Raw genomic sequence first — 19021 nt, forward strand, 5'->3', positions numbered from 1 at the left:
GCTGCTGAAATAGGTAATTCTTAAAGCAGAGACTATTTCAGAAGTGCTCCAGAGCACAGCACAGCGTACCTTTSTGGCCTTAGGAGTCTCGGAGGAAAAAGAGCAATGTACGGGCTTTCTAGGTACCGTCCAGGAAGCTGGCTCGAGTCCTAGTTTCAGTGGGCAGTGACGTAGCGGCAKTTCACCTGCTTGATGGGCAGGCCTGAGGGGATGATGTCTGAATCCACAGACTTTTCCTTGCTGCGAGATGTCTAGCCTTGACGTACACGATTAGCTCGTATTTTCATTCTGAGAGTGGTCTGTGAAGTCTCTGRAACCCTGTTCTTTACAACCGGCACAAATCACAAATACTTCGTGGACTTGAGGCATGAGCGGCACGCATGGACGTTTGCAATAAGTGTTAAGGAACCAGCTGCTTCCAGCAGGTGGTAGTGGTGGGGTGGATTGCCATTTCTTTGGCGGCTACAAGGATGGGCGCCGAGCACTGGGCATCCGAACAGAGAGGGCCTTTTCCTGAGAGATGTGCATTGCTCCCTGTTGCCGCCAAAGACTTTATGGCTCGTTGCTTGTCCGCCTGGAGTTGGATTCTGCAACGTACCTGTGCTCTGGCTTCTTTTGCAGCTCCTTTTCGGCCTCGCCTCGCCGTTTTCGCCAGCCTTGGTGAGCTGGCCTTAGTTCTAGCCGTGTCCTCCTGCCGCTCGGTGACTCAGCACAGCCGGCTCCCCAGTGTCCTGTGCCGCAGGATGCACGCGCCCTCCTGCGGCTTGTTCTGCCCGTGCCACGGACTGCAGAAGAACGCTGCTCTTGCCACAGCAGTGTCGTCCAGCCAGCAACGCACAGCGGCACCCACTGATGAGCACACAGCATTTCAGAGGAGAGTGCRCTTTCTTGCGTTTAATGGAATTCCACTGTCCGGTTTTCACCAAAAMCAACAACAAAAAACCCTAAGCAGTTGCGGTAACCTTTCATGGTTCAGTCCAAAAAAACACCTAAATGATATCATTTTGGCCTTGGAAGGGAAGTGGCGAAACCACTTCTTGGTGTCTGCTAAAATCATTCCTAGGTTGCCCTTGATGCAGTGCCTGTTATCCCATGTATGTTTTTGGAAGGTCTTTGTGGAGAGATGCCCTTCATCTTTACTGGCCGGTTATGCACGTGCAGTGGAGCCATTCGGATCCACATGCTTAGCGGGAGACCGCTTCTGCACTTACTGCCCGGGAGATCCTTACCCACACTGGAGACCCACACAAAAGATATCTCAGCGGAGATGCCAGATGTTGCTGCTTGGCGCTGGAAGGCTGTAAGGATAATATTTCTCATCAGAAAAATCAAAGATGTGGCCCACAGTGCACTCTCTTTTTCCCTTGGAACATGCTCCATCCCAGCAATTTCCTKCAGTCCTCCCCTCCCTCCTTGCTTTGACTGCGTAGTTCCTGTCTTACAGTTGCAGTGCAAATATAGCAAGTAGTAGTAAGATGTGGTCAAACAAAATACATCAGCCTCTAAGTGCACTGTCCTAGGTGTTGTTCCTATGTGTCTATATTCCCATGTATATATGTGTGTGTGTGTGTGTGTGTGTGTGTGTGTGTTTGTGTATGGAAAGACTTTTAGAATTTACAGTCTAAACGGTCAAGAGCTGCTAGGAGAAAGACGCTGCAGTCTGTTTGCAATTGTAAACTACGTGTTCTTTCTAAATTATAAAGCCTTTTCTGAGCTGTCATCCATTCTTACKGATTTTAGTTAGGTACTGGTGTGGTGAAGAGTTCGTCAGGCTGCGAGTAGTYAGCTTAAAGCTGTACATGCAGAAATTGGAAAGAATTAGTGCAGACTCTGGTGTCTGGTGCATTCACCAGCACACCGTCAGTGCATATCCTAGGGCAGCAAGGCAGATAAGCAACTGCTGTACGCCCAAGGAAATGTTTGGGATTGGCTGGCTAATGTTTTTTCACTCTGCAGCACTCAGGAGAACGTTTTCTTTGTCTTTTTCTTGAAATGGGAAATAAACGAGGAAAGTTGAATTTCTGTTATTCCTACCGAACTTTTGTCTTCATCTGAGATGGCCTCGGGCTGCCTCTCCGGCCCTGCTAAAAGACATCGGCCTCTCATTGGGATGTTTGCTGGCTCTGGCAGGTCTTGAAGAAGGCAGGGAGGGCAGAGCATTTTCTGTATTAAGACTAATCAAGTGTTGTTAACCTTGCTGGCAAAAGCAATATTAATGWGATGTAAACTGGAATTAATTCCTCGCCTGGGATTCTTTTGGTTGGCATTTGCTTGAGCTGGCTGAGCAGACGGGAAACGGCTTCTATTGCAGCTTCTTTTAGCTGAAGGCCAGCAAGTTCAAAACGTCATCCCCCTCTGCCTCAGAGCGAATGTCCTGTAAAGCACTATTCTATTGCGGGAGCRATAAACAGAACTTTGTTACTGTCAGCGCTGCAGCCTTTTAGAAGGTCTTGCTTTGTTTTATAAGCCGTGACTGGTTGCGTTAGTATTTCTTCAAAGTCTTCAAGATAAAACACTATAGTTGTGGCCAAAGAGGAGGTGGAGCGGGGAGGAATAGTTTAAGCAGGAAACTATTATGTTTCCAGAAAGAGTCTCATTGACCCTTTTGGCGTGAGGGCTTAGTTACATCCTAGGGTTTTGCAGAGGAACTGAAAATGTTCGTTCGGTGGTCCAGTGATGTTGCCATTCCTTGGTTTACCAGGTCAGAACATACTATCATACTAACAGTCCCTGCCGTCAGAGACCAGCTACTGGACCCGGTTGTCTTCCACGGAGCAACCGAGCGTAAGGGCCGCAATTACGGACCTAAGGATGCTGCTGCCCTAAGTGCTCTTTAAATGTGCAACAGAAGAAAATTCCCCGCCCTAAAGAGCTTAGCTGCAGCTCTAGTCTGTGTAATCCTTTGTGTCAGTTCCTCTTTTCCTATTTAGGGAACACAACTCTATAAAAAGATCTGATATTTGTTAACGTGCATAGCGGACATCAAATACCTATTGACATGGGCTGCTCAGTACCAGCTCAGTAGAGATGAGGCCCCTTGCCAAGCTAAATAAGGACTGAGGTTGGAGATTTTCCAYGGGGCCTAAAGGAGGAAGACCTCTTTAGACAAATCTGCACGTAATCCTGAATCGAAGCTCCTGTATTCTGAACATCTTGGTTGCTGCTCTGGTGTATTTWGTGCTTTACATTGTGCTTTACGTTGGCATTCTGGAGAGTCATCGAGAGGGAGGAAGTAAACTGCGAGAATACGTCATGGGAGGGGATCGGGCCACGTCATTCAGGGCTCCTAACTATTATTACTCCCCTAAGGGAGTAGGGAACTCCCTCACCTGCTATTAAGCTTAGAAAGAGTCAAGTGGAGTGTCGGATGGCTGCCTATCACTGCTTTTTCAGTGTTTTCCCRATCAGCACCCTAAGGCTTTGGTAGCTTGATCTGCTCTTAAAGGAGAGGCATAGGCAGAATCTTTGCGTAACTTGTCTTATTGCTACTTTAGATACTTGCCCTTTGCTGGAGGGGTTGCCCCACGTTGTGCAGCTGACTCCTCRCCCGGCACCTAAGGCTTGCACAGTTTCCCGGCGCCTTTGTCCTGGTGCTGGAAAGTAGCCGAAGCCCCCAGTTGTCCGTCTCGGAGGAGGAATGYCATCTCTAAGAATGTTGGCGGCACACGTAGCGCTTCCGTTCCTGCACGCTTGCCAGCTACTGCTGCATTGCGAGTGGGCAATGGCGCTCTCGCACAGAGGAGCGTGTCTTCCTGATGATTAGAGCTTCTCAGCGGACCCTCAGAGATAAAGTAGCTGTAACAAGGTTGCGCTTGAATCRTGAGGAGTTTTACAAATTCTGATGGTGACATCTTCTCTGCACTCTTAGGTATACCCAGGTGCAGCGTTACCCACTTGTCTTTGCTTTGCAGTAGAAGGGCACAGCTACTGCAGTTCTTAAGTGGAATTGTCCCTGTTCTGATTTAATGGCTCTACAAAGCCTCTTGGCATGCTCRGCCTTAGGTGAAGGAAAATATCCGCTGTGGCAAATAGCTGGCCTATTGGTTTTATAATCTCACCTCGCAGCAGTAAAAAACTTTCATCAAGAGCATCATCATSAGAGTCAGAAAACTGCACTCCCTATAAAATTACTGCTATCTCTTGGAAGCTTTCCCATGCTTTCTGTAGAACCTTAGGAAAAGGTGTTAGTGCTGTTGTGGGGTTTTTTTTTTTTTTTTGTCTGCCTTGTGATTGCTTCAGAAAGGAAACTGACTTCCGAGCGAGGCTGAAAAATACCTTGTGCATACGAAGGACAGGGGMACACACAGGACAAAGGACTTGGACATGGTGAATCCAAAGAATTTTGACCCAAAGTAAACTTTGAAGAAACCCTTCCTTGCTTGTGCGTGCTCGCGTTTACGGAGATTGGCAGGCTCCCTGGTCTCAGCCGCTTAGTCAAGTGTTCCCTCTCCTCAGCCGGATGCAGTTTGGCCTGCTCCTCAGACGCTTGCAAACTGCAAGCGGGGCTGCAGCCCCGGGTCTGAGCTGTGCCCGCTCTGCCACTTCTGCGGGAGACATGGCTGTCGCGGGCGTCTCCAGACTTGGCTGGGCAAAAGCCCTGGCCTGGCCCGGGAGCAGGATGCCCAAGTCCCTCAGGGWCATGGGGGAGCTGCCCTCTGCGCAGCAGCAGTGCTTCCTGGTCTCGGGTGCCGCGATGTGGGGGCCTTAGCACGAGGACGGACCGCTGCCTTCCAAGAATCACAGTCRTCTTCCAAGAATCCATTGCCCCTTGGCTATCAGCTGTGTTTTCAGTCAGCTCGTCCCCAGATGGTGCTTGGCCTATTTCGTTTAATCACGGCAAAGCAATACGCGATCGCCAGCTGCTTCCCACTTCCCCTCTGAATCTTAGTTCTGCCCTTCCCCAGGGTATCCACGTTCCCCGCCTCCAATTCMCTGCAGAAATTGCCCAGCGGTTGCCATGGGGACTGGGGAAAGAAGTGGAGCAGGGCATCAGCTGAGATCCGTCCTGGCTGCCTGCCTGCGTCCTACTCCCGAGCAGTCAGTGTGTTTTTAATCGGGTGACACCGAGCAGGAGGCATGGCTTTGTCTCGTGGAGCCGGAGGGGGACGTTAAATGCTGGACGCCTCTGCCGCAGCCCGCCAAATTCACAGGCCGTGCGAATGCTGCCTTGCTCAGAGCTGGGTGCCTTAGACTCAGCCGAGAGCTTTTTCTTCTCTGATTCGTTTCRCTTATTCCTGACATCTCTGGGGCTCTTCAGGCCCCAACTGGGGAAGCGTTGCTCGAAATACGCCAGGTGAGACGTGTGGTCGTTGAGAACTGAACTTCAGAGCGTCAAGGGAGTGCCGTGACCCTTGCMCTGCAAACTACGGATGAGTTCTGCCCTTTGGCCGAGTGCCGGTACATGAATGCGTGTTACTGTAGCCTTGCTGTAACAGCCTCAGGTGCGATGAGAATCGTCCTGTGCAGTGTGCCATGCTTCCTGCCACCCAGCAGCAGCTGTCTCGCTCGCGTTTCGCTTTCTGGAATTTCYTTGTAGCCAGAGGAAGGCATCTGGCCCGCTGTGTCCACATTTCTCTCCCCCTACTGTGGAAGTCTAAAATGGGTGTTTGTAGAGGCACGGTTCCTGTCTTTTGTCTGTGAAGGTTGCTGCAGGTCATTAGCTGAAAGGTAGGCAAGAGGGAGAAATACTCGCCAACACCAGACCTACGCAGACCACATGAAGGAGCAGGATAAGCAACTTTGGAAAATGCCTGCTCATATCAGTACCGGAGTGGATACTGAAGCCTTGTCCAACCAGTTCGAGAGGCACCAGGTTAGGGCTGCCTTTAAAGCAACAGCAAATCGATGCATACTTCGGTTTCCACTGTCTTAATGTCAGAAGATTGCGTAGCCTGATCGGCAGGCATCGCAAGGAATTCGCCGTGTTGCCTTGTACTGAGTCCGTACTCTAAGAGAAGCTTCTGGTGCTGTTGCAGGCAGGCTTTTGTCACCTGCTCTGTTGCAGGATGAACGTGATGTTGGAGCACTGAGGTTACAGAGCTTCACATAGCTTTGACTGGCTTCTTCACTTGCACCCGTTATTTACCTTTCCTCCTCCCGGTATTTTCCTCACTTACTAATTCACTTGTTTTCAATCTATTTGAGTTTTTGAAGACTGTGCTTGGCATAGTTGTGAGAACGTACGGACTGTGCTTTGAAGGATATTTTGGGTACTCTTTTTACACAAGGTTCTTCTCTGAGATTTGTGCCGTGGCTCCATTTTTAGCAGGGCTCGGGGCTATTTTCTTCTGCGATTCAAAGCTGGAGGAGCTGATCACGGAGGTGTAACCGTGGGGTGTGAAAAGATCTTCTCGGAAAATGCCTCTGTTGCGGGGTGCTTTGTCTCACCCCCACTGCGAAAATGCAGCTGGCAAATGGCTCCAGATTCCAGTGAATTCCTCTTGGACTGATAGCTGGGAAGGAAAACTCCAGAGTTTAAATTACGCTTTATAGTTGGACTCTGGGCAACTATTGGAGTTCGAAGATGGGTATCTTTGAGCGGGAAAAGGGTGTCTCCGGTGCTCTGTGCTGGCACTGAGCAATTTGCACTCGTTTGAAATTTGCACGCTCAGCTCACAATACGGAGAGCACTTGGTCACCGCTCCCTCGGACATATCAGAAGCGGGCGTGAAAAGGCGGATCGGTTTCCTCGAGCAGTGTGCCTAACTCACTTCCCCGCCTTGGGAAGGGCTGCCCGTGGGTCCCTGCAGCTCCTGTGTACCCCGTTTCGCTTGAGTCGGTGTCAGGTTAGACATAGGCAGCCAGTACCCAGAAGCCGACACACTCTTCCTTCACGTGAAGCGGCAAGTTCTGTGCCTGTCAGGTAGAGCCTGCTGTGCTAGCCTTAGTCTTAGCCGGTGGGGGGGCGTCCTCCCTGCCTTGTGCCAGAATCGTGGGCTAATTTGAGCTCCTTTCTTTTGCTGAAGTGCAAAACTAATTATATTTAACCGCAAGTGAGCATTAAGCTGCATTAGTGAAATTCGTCAAATCAAAGCAGAATTATTCATAAGTATTTGGGGGCTAGGAACCTTTGTAACCAGATGAAAGATATGGGGGAGGGCAGAGCTCTAGAAAGTGTTATTGTGTGACTATGAAGAGGCCTTTCTTGTAATGCATGTAATGCGTAATTATGGGGGTGCTAAACAGGCCTTTATTGCTTGACCTTGGAAGCAGAATGCAAATAGGCTCTCAGAGTGTCTGTTACACAAAAAGCAGAAAAAACCCACTCTCGCTTCCCTGAACTGCAGAACCCAAGGACTGATTAACCGCTGACTGAAATCAGTTACCGGGTTGGCTTTGGTAGCTTGATTGTGTAGCAGACAATAGAGCGTAGCACGTGGGGGGAGCAGGCTTGTGTAATTTACTGTGCTGCTGATCATACCCTGTTCATCCAGGCTGTAGTGACAGCAAAGTGCTGGAACCTGCCTTTGTCAGTGACCGGTTAGGCTCCCTGGTACAGAATGAAGACTGCGGAGGAGCTTGATGTTATAATGCAGAGAAATGTCTTTTCTCAGATGCTACTTAATTTCCCCTGTGGCTTTGGCTTCCCCGACGGAAGGCTCCTGGGGAAATATGGGTGAGCTCTGGGGTGCCTAGTCTCGCCTGCCAACCCTTTATTGCCACACTTTATAGGAGAAAGCCTCAATAACTTTTGCAGAGGCCAAACAAAAGCCAGGGCCGCCTTCGGTCTGCACCCACAGGATGCAGTCCATTGTCCTGGCTCCTACCCAGAACTGACACGGCAAGAAGACCCAGAGAGATGGCAAGAAGACAGGGCCAGCCTAGCAGCACCACTGGTATTCTGCACTGCTTCCCCAGCCCCTTGATGCTGTAGCACCATCCGCCAGGGACTTGCTTGTCTGCCAAGCTGTCACTCTTTAATAGCAGTGTTGAGCTACACGCTGACGTTGTTAAAGGCCAAATCGGCGCTTTTGACAGCAGCGGTTAGCTTGTAGGAATGCGACTGGTGTTAGGCTGTGTTCCTGGGCTAAGGTAAATCAAGTGTAAAAGGCGTAGATTCCTGCGTGTCAGCACTTTCTCTCTCGGAATAAGCATTTGCGGGGAGCTGCTTTCCCTTCCTGCCTTCTGCTCTCTCCCGAGTTTTCCTTTGAAGGAAGCCAAAGGACATTAGAGGAGATGAAAAGGCAGGGAGAGCCCCTTGAAACGGGAACACACAGGTAATCCCAGAAGCACTGGCACGTGAGCAACATGCCATCAGAGTAGAAGTTTGCAGCCCCTACTCTGCCACACAGCTACCCATGCTGTTTTGCGTGCTGCCATTGCAATGCTACCTTTTTTTTTTTTTTTTTTTTTTTTTTGTAATGATAACAACTCGTATTGTCTGACCATTTTCTCTGTGCTTATTTCTTTTCTAGCCTCTCTACAAGTGGATATTGTTCCAAGTCAGGGAGAGATCAGCGTTGGAGAATCCAAGTTCTTCTTATGTCAAGGTGAGAAATTTTTAGGTATCTTCAGGTATCTGGGTTTGCTGGGAAGACCCATCAAAATTTCAGGTCTGCAATAAAAGCTCTAGTTCTGGGTGTAGCTGCAGGATTTCCTGTGTGATTGCGAGGAAAAGGTCATGTGAGCCACGACACACAACACAGTTGTACCAGCTGTTTTCCTGTCCTAGAGTTTCTTTCCCGTTGCTTTTCTCTCCCTTTCGTTTTGTTAGGCTGAATAGTAAAGGCAGCCCATAGTGTATAGTGGGGACTGTAGATCAAACTCCCCTCCTTGTGGCGCAGGAATGCTTCTGTAAGACTGCATTTCTCGTGACAAAGTTTATTCGTCACTCCACTCGGTCTCTTTTCCTGCACTGTGCAGTGCAATGCAGATTTGTCAGATGTGCCCAATGTGCACTCTAAGTCATTTTCATCAAGAGCAGCATCCTCATGCACCCTTCAGGGTGCTCCTGAAAGCGTCTCATCTGGTTTCTAATGGGAGGATGGGGGGCCACAGACATGATAGCGTCCTAGAGCACGACACGGAGCAAATCCGTGCTGGAATAAATTGGTGGGCACTAAGTGCTTTCACAGCAGCCCAGTTCTGAAGCAGCCCACGTGGCTGAAGTGGGGACTGTTCCTCTCTTGGATTGTAAAACCAGCCTAATCATTTCTTTTGCAGCAGAGCAGCTGACCAGAGCATTACAGTGAGAGAGCATTATTCTCATTGCTCGCTTCTCAGCTACTGGAAGCCCTTCCCCGGCCCTACCTTCTGTATGGCGATGCCGGTTGTGCTTGGTTCTCTCTGTGCAGACGTGTTGGGAGCCCAGGTCAATGAGCTTTGCTTTCTTTTGTTGTCCTAGTGGCAGGAGAAGCCAAATACAAAGACATCTCCTGGTTTTCCCCTAACGGTGAGAAGCTGACACCCAACCAGCAGCGCATCTCAGTAGTGCGGAATGATGACTTCTCTTCCACCCTCACCATCTACAACGCCAACATCGATGACGCTGGCATATACAAGTGCGTCGTCAGCAGCGTGGAGGAGGGAGACTCTGAGGCCACCGTCAATGTGAAAATTTTCCGTAAGAGACTAACTCTGGGACTTTCTGGTCTGCCTCAAACATGTATGAGGCAACCGCCTGCTTTTCCTAGGAAATGCGGTTTGCTAAAAGGAGGAAAGAGAGTGCAAGAAAGGGGAATGTTAAGAGGATGCAGTCTTCTTTCTAGTCTTCGAGGGAACAGTAGGAAGTGGGACCTCGGCCTGTCAGGGGATTCCCAGCTTGTCCGCTGCTTAAATGCCTCTCAAAGGCAAGGGAGCAAAGGGCAGAAGATTTCCTTGCGTCATGATAGTTTGGGGAGAAGTGAGCACAAGATACGTTGTGGGTCACAAGTATCATGTGAGATAAGATCAGTATTTAGTACAGTTTAGGAGCTTTGTCGTTATCCATGAGCCTGTTCTCCAGGTAGCTGCTCCGCTCCTTCCTTTCAGGAAGCTGAGCGGGCCCACCTTCCCATTTACTCTTCCCGGTGGGCACAAATCTTTGTACTCAGTAGTGTTGATTCAGCCTGTTGCTGCTCCTCTGAGGTAGGACCGGATAACGGGGTTCCTGCATCACAGCACAGTGCTATTGAGTCAGGCGCATCCCTCTTCTCCGCTCTGGGAACTATCGCTTGGTAGTTGAAATGTGTTCGCTGGGATTTCTGTGCTTTGCTTGGGCTTGAAACGGGGGCAACAGCTTGAGGTGCGCTGAGGAAGCTGCAGTGATCATCATCTTCCATTCTTTCAGAAAAGCTAATGTTCAAGAATGCCCCCACCCCTCAGGAATTCAAGGAAGGAGATGATGCTGTGATTGTGTGTGATGTGGTCAGCTCGCTGCCTCCCACCATCATCTGGAAGCACAAAGGCAGGGATGTTATCCTAAAGAAAGATGGTAAGGCATAAGAGGTCTTGGCACTCGCTCTTTCAAGGGTCAAATGTCTGCCTGCCATCAGCGCTACAGATTACACTGACACGAGGATTTTGGGAGAGTGGAATTGTGGCAGTCACAAGGGAGGAGGGGTCAATCTGTCCCTAAGAGGGGGCAATACGGACGCCAATGTGACCCGCTGTGTTTTGGCAGCGGTGTGGCAGTTCTCACGTAGATGGCAGCCAGACTTTGACTGGAATCAAAGCTAGGGAGTGCCAGAAATCTCCGACAAAAGGTGCTGACAGGCCAGAAAGCCTCATGTGGTGACACGTGCCAGTCTCCCTAGGGAAAAGGGCAGCCTTTTCCCTAGGTCGTGGCGAGAGACTTTCCCTTTCTTCCAAGAAGCTCCAAACTGCCATGCCCAGATTGGCATTTTCCTGTCAGAGGAGGCTTCAGAGCCTTGACTCCACCACTTGAGCACTCACACCTCAGCAGTATTTTGCACCCCTTGCTGCAGGCACAAGAAAACCGTAGTAGACTTGAACTCTGCCCTGCCTCGGGCAAGAGGGACAGGTTTCAAATTGATCACTGGATTTTGTCTGGTACCGATTAAATGTAAATGTGTTTGCGTGTGCCTGTGCATATTGATCTGCGTGTGTGTGCGCACAGTATAAAATACCAGAGTGCTTTGCGTCTGCTACCCTTGTCCCGTTTCTTTCTCGGCATTGCCATATCAGCTAACAGCAGCATCTCCGTTACCAGGGTGGAAGGGGAAGTTGCATTATACACGAGGTCTCATCTGCAACCCAGAAAGGGCAGGGAGAGAAGTACGTGTTACCTGCAGCAGCCTTTCCTGAGGATCCTTGGATGAACCTTTCTTTTGTCTCTTTTAGTCCGATTTATAGTCCTGTCCAACAACTACCTGCAGATCCGTGGAATCAAGAAAACAGATGAAGGGACATACCGTTGTGAGGGCCGGATCTTGGCTCGGGGAGAGATCAACTTCAAAGATATTCAAGTCATCGTAAATGGTGAGCAGCTCAGAGTAAGAGTAGTGAAGGGGAAAGGTCTGCACCACCTATGCGCTAGGCTGCTGGTAGAAATGTTGCAGCAGATTCCTACTCATGAATTACCCTCCGTTTATTAATCTGTCTTTACTGTGTCCAAAAAAGGAAAAGGAAAAAAGGAAAAAAGAAACTGCTTGAGCATTTACAAGATGCCTACAGGGAATTACAATGTCAAGAGGAAGCTTAAGGGCCTTATGAGTCAGAGGAAGATGCTGCCATTGTTGAGCTCCTAAGCGTTTTTGTGTATGATACCAATTTTCAGTGGATCTCTCCCATGTCCTGTCTCGGCTTCTCCTTTCCCCACCTATTGCTTTAGAGAGCTCATGCATCGAACCTGCAGATGTTGATATCCGAGCTTGCCTCTCTAGGGACATCTAGGAGGACTACAGAGATTGCACTGAGCCTTCCTCCTTGCTCCCGTCTTGTGTCCTCTGTTCTGTTTTAAATGTACATTCCCTCTCTTCTAGTGCCTCCTTCTGTGCGCGCCAGACAGAGTGCTATGAATGCCACTGCCAACCTCAGCCAGTCTGTCACCTTAGCATGTGATGCAGATGGCTTTCCTGAGCCAACCATGACGTGGACAAAGTAAGATGCTGTGTGCAGAGTCCTGATTATATGTGAGCATGGATGGTTTCACCAAGGCCCTGAAAAAACATGCAGAAGGGACAGCAACTTTTTAACTGGAGTACCAGTAATTTATTTCTCTCTCAAGAGAAGGAATGGTCTCCCAAGAGGGGAATTGCAGTGCTTTCAGTGTTAGCTTCCTAGAAAAAAACAAGAGCAAAACCAGTAACAAAAGCAATTCTTCGCTGTCCCATTGCATCCTTCACCAGGCTGCAAATAGAGATGAAACTTCACGATGACCAGGCTTGTCCCTGGGGTCAATTTATTATCATCTGTTGCACAGGTGGGGAAAATGAGGTAGGAGTGGATGCTGTAACTTGCCTTTGTCGTGCCAGGAGATTCTGATCCAAGGGCTTTCCCTTTACTTCATGGGCTCAAGTTTGACTGTCAGTCGGTGGAGCAGACCTCTGGTATCCTGATTCTGCAGCTCACGTAATCTTTGGTGTAAAGGAACGTCTCTAACCTGAAAAAAGCTGACAGCAAACTTGCCGTACCACCTTAAGCGGGAAGGGCAGAAGCCACCTTTTGTGGTGTTTGTAGCTCTTGCCTCCAGAAAATGACATGTACCCGAAAGCGAAAGGTTTCTGCAGTCCAAAGCCCTAGGGCGAGAGAAATGAGGCCTAGACTAAGATGCAAGCCTTGGAGCCCCGCAGAAGGGCAAGGGTGGAGATACTTTCCAAACAGAGGCACTCGAGGGCAGTTCAACTGCTCTCGCATTAACATGACACCTAAAGCAAACGGCCTGGGTGTGCCACTCCTCCCCAAACCAGCCTTGTGTGCTTTGTGACCTGCAGGGATGGAGAGCCGCTAGAGCAGGAGGACGACCGAGAGAAATACAGCTTCAACTACGATGGCTCTGAGCTCGTCATCAAGAAGGTGGACAAGAGTGACGAAGCAGAGTACATCTGCATTGCCGAGAACAAGGCTGGCGAGCAGGATGCCACCATTCACCTCAAAGTCTTTGGTAAACACGATCGCGCTGCGAGCTGGGTATGGGTAGCTGCCTGAGGCAAGCTGAAGGTAGACTGCCTGTCCCGGGCAATGCCTGACATGTGCCTTAACCAGTGCTGTCCTTTCCCACGTGGTGCTGTGCGTCATTGTGCCATCGTGCACTGCCGTATGGATTCTGAGCACACCTGTCATGTAGATGCCAGCTCGGTTGCTTTTCCTGTCTCGTAAAAGAAACTTGGTGCTGTGCAAAGGGGTGGTGTGAGACTCGCATTCCCTTTGCAATCTCTTCCGAGCTGTGAGGACTGGGAACCAATCCAAATGAAGTTGCTGGAAAAAGAGATGCAGCGCTTCCACGGGGCTTGCTGCGATTGGGCAGTGAGGTGAATTCCGCCTACCGCTGTGTGGGAGACCTCAGAATTAGTGGAGTGAACCTGCACATTTCCTATCTTGCATGATTCTTGGAGTTGGGAGGAATATCTTTTCCGCTGCAGCCTAGGTATGCCTTGATGGTCACTCAAGCAGCCTGCTCATGGAATTGGCTAATTGGGGTCGGAGGAAACGTAGGCCCTGGGGTAGAAGTCTCACTTGCTGACCCCAGGAGCTGAGGTCTGATCGTTTCAGTACTGCTGCACAACATGGGCTCTGTAGCAGACGGTGAGCCCTTCTAGTGTTCGGTGAGCACAGCTGCGGGAAGACGTCTAGCTCTGCAGTGCGGCACCGTCTTCCTGGTCCTTGGTCACATGTCACTCTGCTCCCGTCTGCCTAAAGCAGAAAAACTTTGGCAGCGCGAAAGCCTTTTTCTCCTCCGTGTTGCTCTTCCGGGCATTGTTGTTTGCAGGTGAGCATCGTCCCGAGCAGCAGCTGAGTGAAATTTTGTTTTCTTCTTTTAAGCCAAACCCAAAATCACATATGTGGAGAACAAAACAGCCATGGAGCTGGAGGAGCAGATCACACTGACCTGTGAGGCGTCTGGGGACCCAATCCCTTCCATTACGTGGAGAACTTCCACCCGGAACATCAGCAATGAAGAAAAGGTATCACCACTCCTAAAACCAGAAGCTTGGTGGTTGGGTGCCGTGCATCTCGTACCTTCCTGTTTCTGCTGAGCCGGCGGGTATGATGGCAGCAGGCAGATACACACAGAAATCATGGTTATTCCCTCTTTAGTGAGAATACTTGCCGTCCTGCACAGCCCCTCCAGTAAAGGGCCAGCTCACCAGCTGAAGTGAAGCACCGTAGCACCTTTGATGTCCTTTTGTACAAAGAGCAATCACACTAGCTAGCAAGTGAGGACCTGCTTTTTAACCTCTGCTTGTAAATTAATTTGCAAAGAACCAGGCCATGGACCCTTTGCAGGGGAATTTTGAAAGGGTCTTCCAGATGCTGGAGACCTGAAAGGTTTCTCGCGTTTGTTTCCAAGTTGGGAGGTGGCAGTGAGTACCCTGATTCTTGTGTTCTCCATGCTGTCATCATGATGGTGGAATGATGTGGGCAGGTGGCGGGGGCAAGTGGCAACAGAGAGGATGCTACCTGCTGAAGAGGTAGTGAACCAAAATGAGCCTGTTAATTCCTTCTTGCCCTTCTGTATTGTACACCAGCACTGCATGTGTTCAGAGCACAAAAGCCTGGCTGCCTTTGTGTTCACCGGTATCATTGGTCACATATCAATATCATTTTGTTCGGAAAAGGCAAAAATATTTCGCAGTTTTTTAATTAAAAAAGAGAAATCATGCTGCTTTTTACTGGCTGTGATCCCCCTTTACCAGACAAGGCTCAGGGTGCGTTCCGTTACTTTAGGTATTGCAAAATACGCTGGGGAGGAGGAATAGGTCAGCTAAAATAAACCTAGATAAGTGACTGATGAGAAACTAGTTGCTGGTTATCAATAATCTCCTTATGATAGGATGCGTCAAAGCTCAGGTGCTTCAGCCTTGGACATTCCAGTGGGAATGCTCAGTATGAAGGCGGGAGTGGTAGGCTGTGGAAGAGAAATGGTGACAGCCACTGCCATAGAGCCACCTATGTAGCTTCCCCTTTGCACTATAGCTTCTTAAATGAGCTTTCTGTGTTACCTCGGTGACAATCTCAGCTCTTCACTGCCCTGCCACCATGTATTTTTTTTAACTTGGACTGCCAACATTTTCTGGCCCCGACTCTCCTTCAGCAAAAGTATTAGCTGCTTTTGCATGCAGGCATTAATGTAAATCCCTGCAAAGTTGAGGGAGAGTTTCCCATGGCTTTTGCCAGCTGTTGACTTGGGCTCTCACCCTGGCAGGACGGAAGAACCATCTTGACAGGATACGGTTTTTCATGGTCTCATTTCAGCAGAGGAGGGAGTCTGAGGAGGTGAAGTTAGCAGCCCTGCAATTTAGATCACAGGCAGATAGGGAAAAGAGCTTCCACAGAGAGAAGAAAAGAAGAGTTGAACTAAGACGAAAATGAACAGAAGTCTGCAGGAGAGACTGTTGCCAGAAAGTCCTGTGTGCCTGACCGAGTTTAACTAGCTAGGTCTCAGTTGCAAAACTGCTAACCATTTTTGGGATGTATCTCGTGTATCCTGTTCAATTCTGCTGGGCCAGTCATCAAAGTTAAGGAGCTGTTTTATACTCTCTTGTGTACAGAGGGGAGAAGCTCAAAGGTCTGCGGTACTGGAATGTGTCTCCTGTACTGGCTTAATCCTCAGGCCAAGTATGTATTATTGTATAACATGCACCTCATAGGGAAGATTAAAAAAAAAATATATATATATATATATATTCCCATTCTCTACCTAGTGTTCTAAGTTCAGGGGAATGGTACAAAACTGCAGAAACCCCTCGGGTCCAAATAGCTTTGATAAACCGTCTTTTGCACGCACAGCCAGAGGGGTAAATTGTATTGTATATAGGGGTATCTGTTTGGTTATGTGCAGTTTATTTTGGTCGAGAATGTTGAAACAGCTGATTTAGGTGAAAGTTGGGCCATATAAAGGTGCGATTCCTGTGTATAACTGTTGCATAAGAACATAACAAGAAGCAAAAGCTACAGAAAGTCATCAATGCAAAGATTTGAAATGGCTTGGCCTAATCTTTTCTCAAGCATTTGCCGCCCTACCGCTGTGGGAGGGAGGAAAGTGCTTTCTTTCACCTCATCATACTGGATGTCACGTCAATTGAGAGAGTATACCGTAGCTCTTCTCACCTCCAGTGTATTTCATCTCTGTTTAAAAGAGTTTGCTTCTGTTCCTCTTGTGGAATACCCATTTCTTGTAGAACTACCCATGGTAGTTTGGACCTGCTGTGTATTGGTATATCAACATTTTACTGTTTCAGTGCAGACAGGACTCTCTCTGTTGTCAGGTTTTCGGGATGAGGCAGTCGCTGCCCACTCGCACTTGGAGGAAAAGGTCAGTTTCACTGGCCTCCTAACCTTGTCAAGTGCCTTCTGGGCAGGATCTAGGGAAGCTACAGCTTGATTTAGCAGAGCTAGAACCTGCTGTGGGCTGTGTGTTGCAGTCATGCAGCCTGGTGTGCAGGGGCAGGTGGACTCGCATTGCGTGCTTCGCCCAGTCACCTTCCTCTAGCCTCTCGGATCCTCTTGGGATGGATGCCAGGCAGGAGCGTCTGAAGGCCAAGTGAGCTGCGTTGCCAGGCCGAGCTCAGGCTTCAGAGCACATGCCTAGTCTGGCTCGTTGTAATGTGGATGAAGAGAATGACCGTGGTAAATGGAAAGGGAATTGTGATGAATTACTTCTGTGGCCTGTTCAGTGTGCAAGCTTGGACTCAGTGGGACAAAGGTGCATAGAAATGACCAGATGTCCTAAGTGTGGGGCAGAGTCCCAGTGCCTACGGGTGTCGGTGAGCTTCTCCTTCAGAGGGTTCCACCTCAAACGTCTAGTTCCAAGTAAGGAACGTGCTTTCACCAAAGGCATCCTAACATCAGGGTGTCCGTACTGTATGTTGTGCCATTGTTTTCACTGGTTGCATTTATTTCACTGGAAGCACTTTGTTTCACTGCGGAAATGCTCCTGTGTTGCCTGTCCTCGTTTCCTAAGCTTTCATCTCCATTTCTGTCATGTCGCCCTTGTGTATGCTGTTACCTCCAGCTGTCGGTGATGCTCGTGTCTCTGGGTCTCGCATTCAATAATGCAATAAGGGCTGTGATATTAGCAGGTGATTTTTGACTCCTCATTTGAAATGAATCGCAATTGAAATAGACAGCAGAAGGAAAAAGAAAAGCATTCCAAAGATGATTTGTAAAGGAGAGGGAAGGGGAGGAGGGGGAAAAAAAAAAAAAAAACAGGCAACTTTCTTTGTGTGTCTTTTTCTTTTTTTTTCCCTTCCCCCCCCCCGAGATGGGATAAATGTGGTCCACACAATTGCTGACTCTCTCTGAACGGGGAATGTATCTTTATTTGCAAGGTCCATGCATGTTTCCCTGGTGCCTATTGTTTGGTTTTTTCCAAGCCCAGTAAGGACTTGGCATAAACATCCCTAAGAATAATGGTCACCTCGCCTAGAGTTACTTGGTTCCAGCCTGTTGTCTCTCGTACAGGACATCATAATGCTTCGTTGCTGTGCAGCTTGAAGGCTCCTCCTACTGACACAGCCTGCATGTAAAAACCTGTACAAGTGCATGATTAACCTGCTAGCATTAATGGTGACCAGTGTGTCTGGGTGGCAAACAAATCGCGTTAGGAAAACAGTTCTATAAATGTCTTTGCAATCGAGTGACCTGGATCACCAGAATCACCTCCCCGGTGTTCGGATGACACGTGTCCAGAGGCAAAGGGAATACACGATCATTCGGTAGAGGAGAAACGTAGCCTTTCAATATAGTTAGCCATTGCTCGAGCATTTTAAGCTTTATTTACTAGGATATCAAATTCTGCAGACAAATCTAAATTGAGAGTATACCGAGAAATGGAAATAGATTTGTGATCACCTCCCACACACATAGGATTTACAGCTCAAAGCCTGCATGTGCACAGAATGCAGTGTGATGCCTACCGTATGGTACCCAAAAGCACCTTGTGATAAACTTTTACTGCTTTTCTTTTTTTTCCCTGTTGTTGTTGTGTTCTATATCTGTTCTCTCCAGGCTTCGTGGACCCGGCCCGAGAAACAAGAGGTATAAGCTTATCAGATCTTTAGCCAACCTTCTTAGTTCTGGGTTCGTTTTGTAAGCATTGCAGATTAACATATCTCTAGTGCAGTAACCATGCCAACTAAACCAGCCTAAATAGTCTAAAATAAATTACAAAGCAGTACATAAAAGAATGAGCTTATAGACTTAGAAGTTGCTTAGCATGTAGCAATGCATTTGTGAATGAGCAAACCAGCTGTGTTGGGAGTGAGCAAACATCGGTCATTAGTAGTCCAGCTTGCCACTTAAAAGAGGAGGACGAAAAGGAGTGGGGGGGATTATAGCAGGTGTGAAACCTGACAAATACCATTTTCTTCCGCACTGGGAGTGTCTATCGGGCTTCTCACCTAGAATTTCAAACTTAGCCACAGCGTGCATTCTGAGATGGTGATTGTTTTCTAAGCGTACTTTCTTCCACTCCAGCCAACTCATCTGTTTGCTCATGGCGCATCTTAGGTTCGATCTCCCGCTAAAGAACAACTGCATCACATTTCTTTTTCCAAGCAATGCAGTGCAATCTTTCCAAGTTACGTTTCTGCAGAAAATACTCCCAGCTGCTGAATTACTGTATTGGTCTTTTTGCATTGGGTCAGTGACTTGCAAGGGTCAGCCATCGGATGTAGGGATAATACAATAACTCCTCTGGGTGCAAATGTGAGTTTGTTGTTTGATTTCATGTTTGGTGATGTATGTAAAGAATAGTAGTTTGCCTTTACATGTACCTGAGTTAATCTATTCTTGCTTCTAAACGGACTGGAAATTTAGTTCTCAGGCAAATTTTATGAATCGGGAGTAGAAGAGCGATAGCTATCAGAGCCGGAGGACTTGGATCTGCGCTTGTAGGATGAACATTAAGGGTATCCTTTTT

General features: G+C 48.5%; 1 protein-coding gene across 8 annotated transcripts in view; it reads left to right on the forward strand.

Moving 5' to 3' along the window:
* NCAM1 (neural cell adhesion molecule 1) overlaps positions 1-19021 on the forward strand; it is an 81579-nt gene that overhangs the window by 27253 nt on the left and 35305 nt on the right. For 4 of the 8 annotated variants that reach the window (XM_026041010.1, XM_026041005.1, XM_026041008.1 and 1 more), the window contains exons 2-9: positions 8415-8489; positions 9344-9562; positions 10268-10411; positions 11281-11418; positions 11922-12039; positions 12873-13042; positions 13921-14063; positions 18109-18138. In XM_026041010.1, coding sequence (XP_025896795.1) covers positions 8415-8489; positions 9344-9562; positions 10268-10411; positions 11281-11418; positions 11922-12039; positions 12873-13042; positions 13921-14063; positions 18109-18138 — 1037 coding nt within the window. The remainder of the gene's footprint in view (positions 1-8414; positions 8490-9343; positions 9563-10267; positions 10412-11280; positions 11419-11921; positions 12040-12872; positions 13043-13920; positions 14064-18108; positions 18139-19021) is intronic. The other 4 variants (XM_026041013.1, XM_026041011.1, XM_026041007.1 and 1 more) reach the window with 1 other exon arrangement.

Source organism: Nothoprocta perdicaria, unplaced genomic scaffold (assembly GCF_003342845.1).
Source record: "Nothoprocta perdicaria isolate Ctin4 unplaced genomic scaffold, notPer1 scaffold_275, whole genome shotgun sequence".
In the NCBI taxonomy this organism is placed as follows: Eukaryota; Metazoa; Chordata; class Aves; order Tinamiformes; family Tinamidae; genus Nothoprocta; species Nothoprocta perdicaria.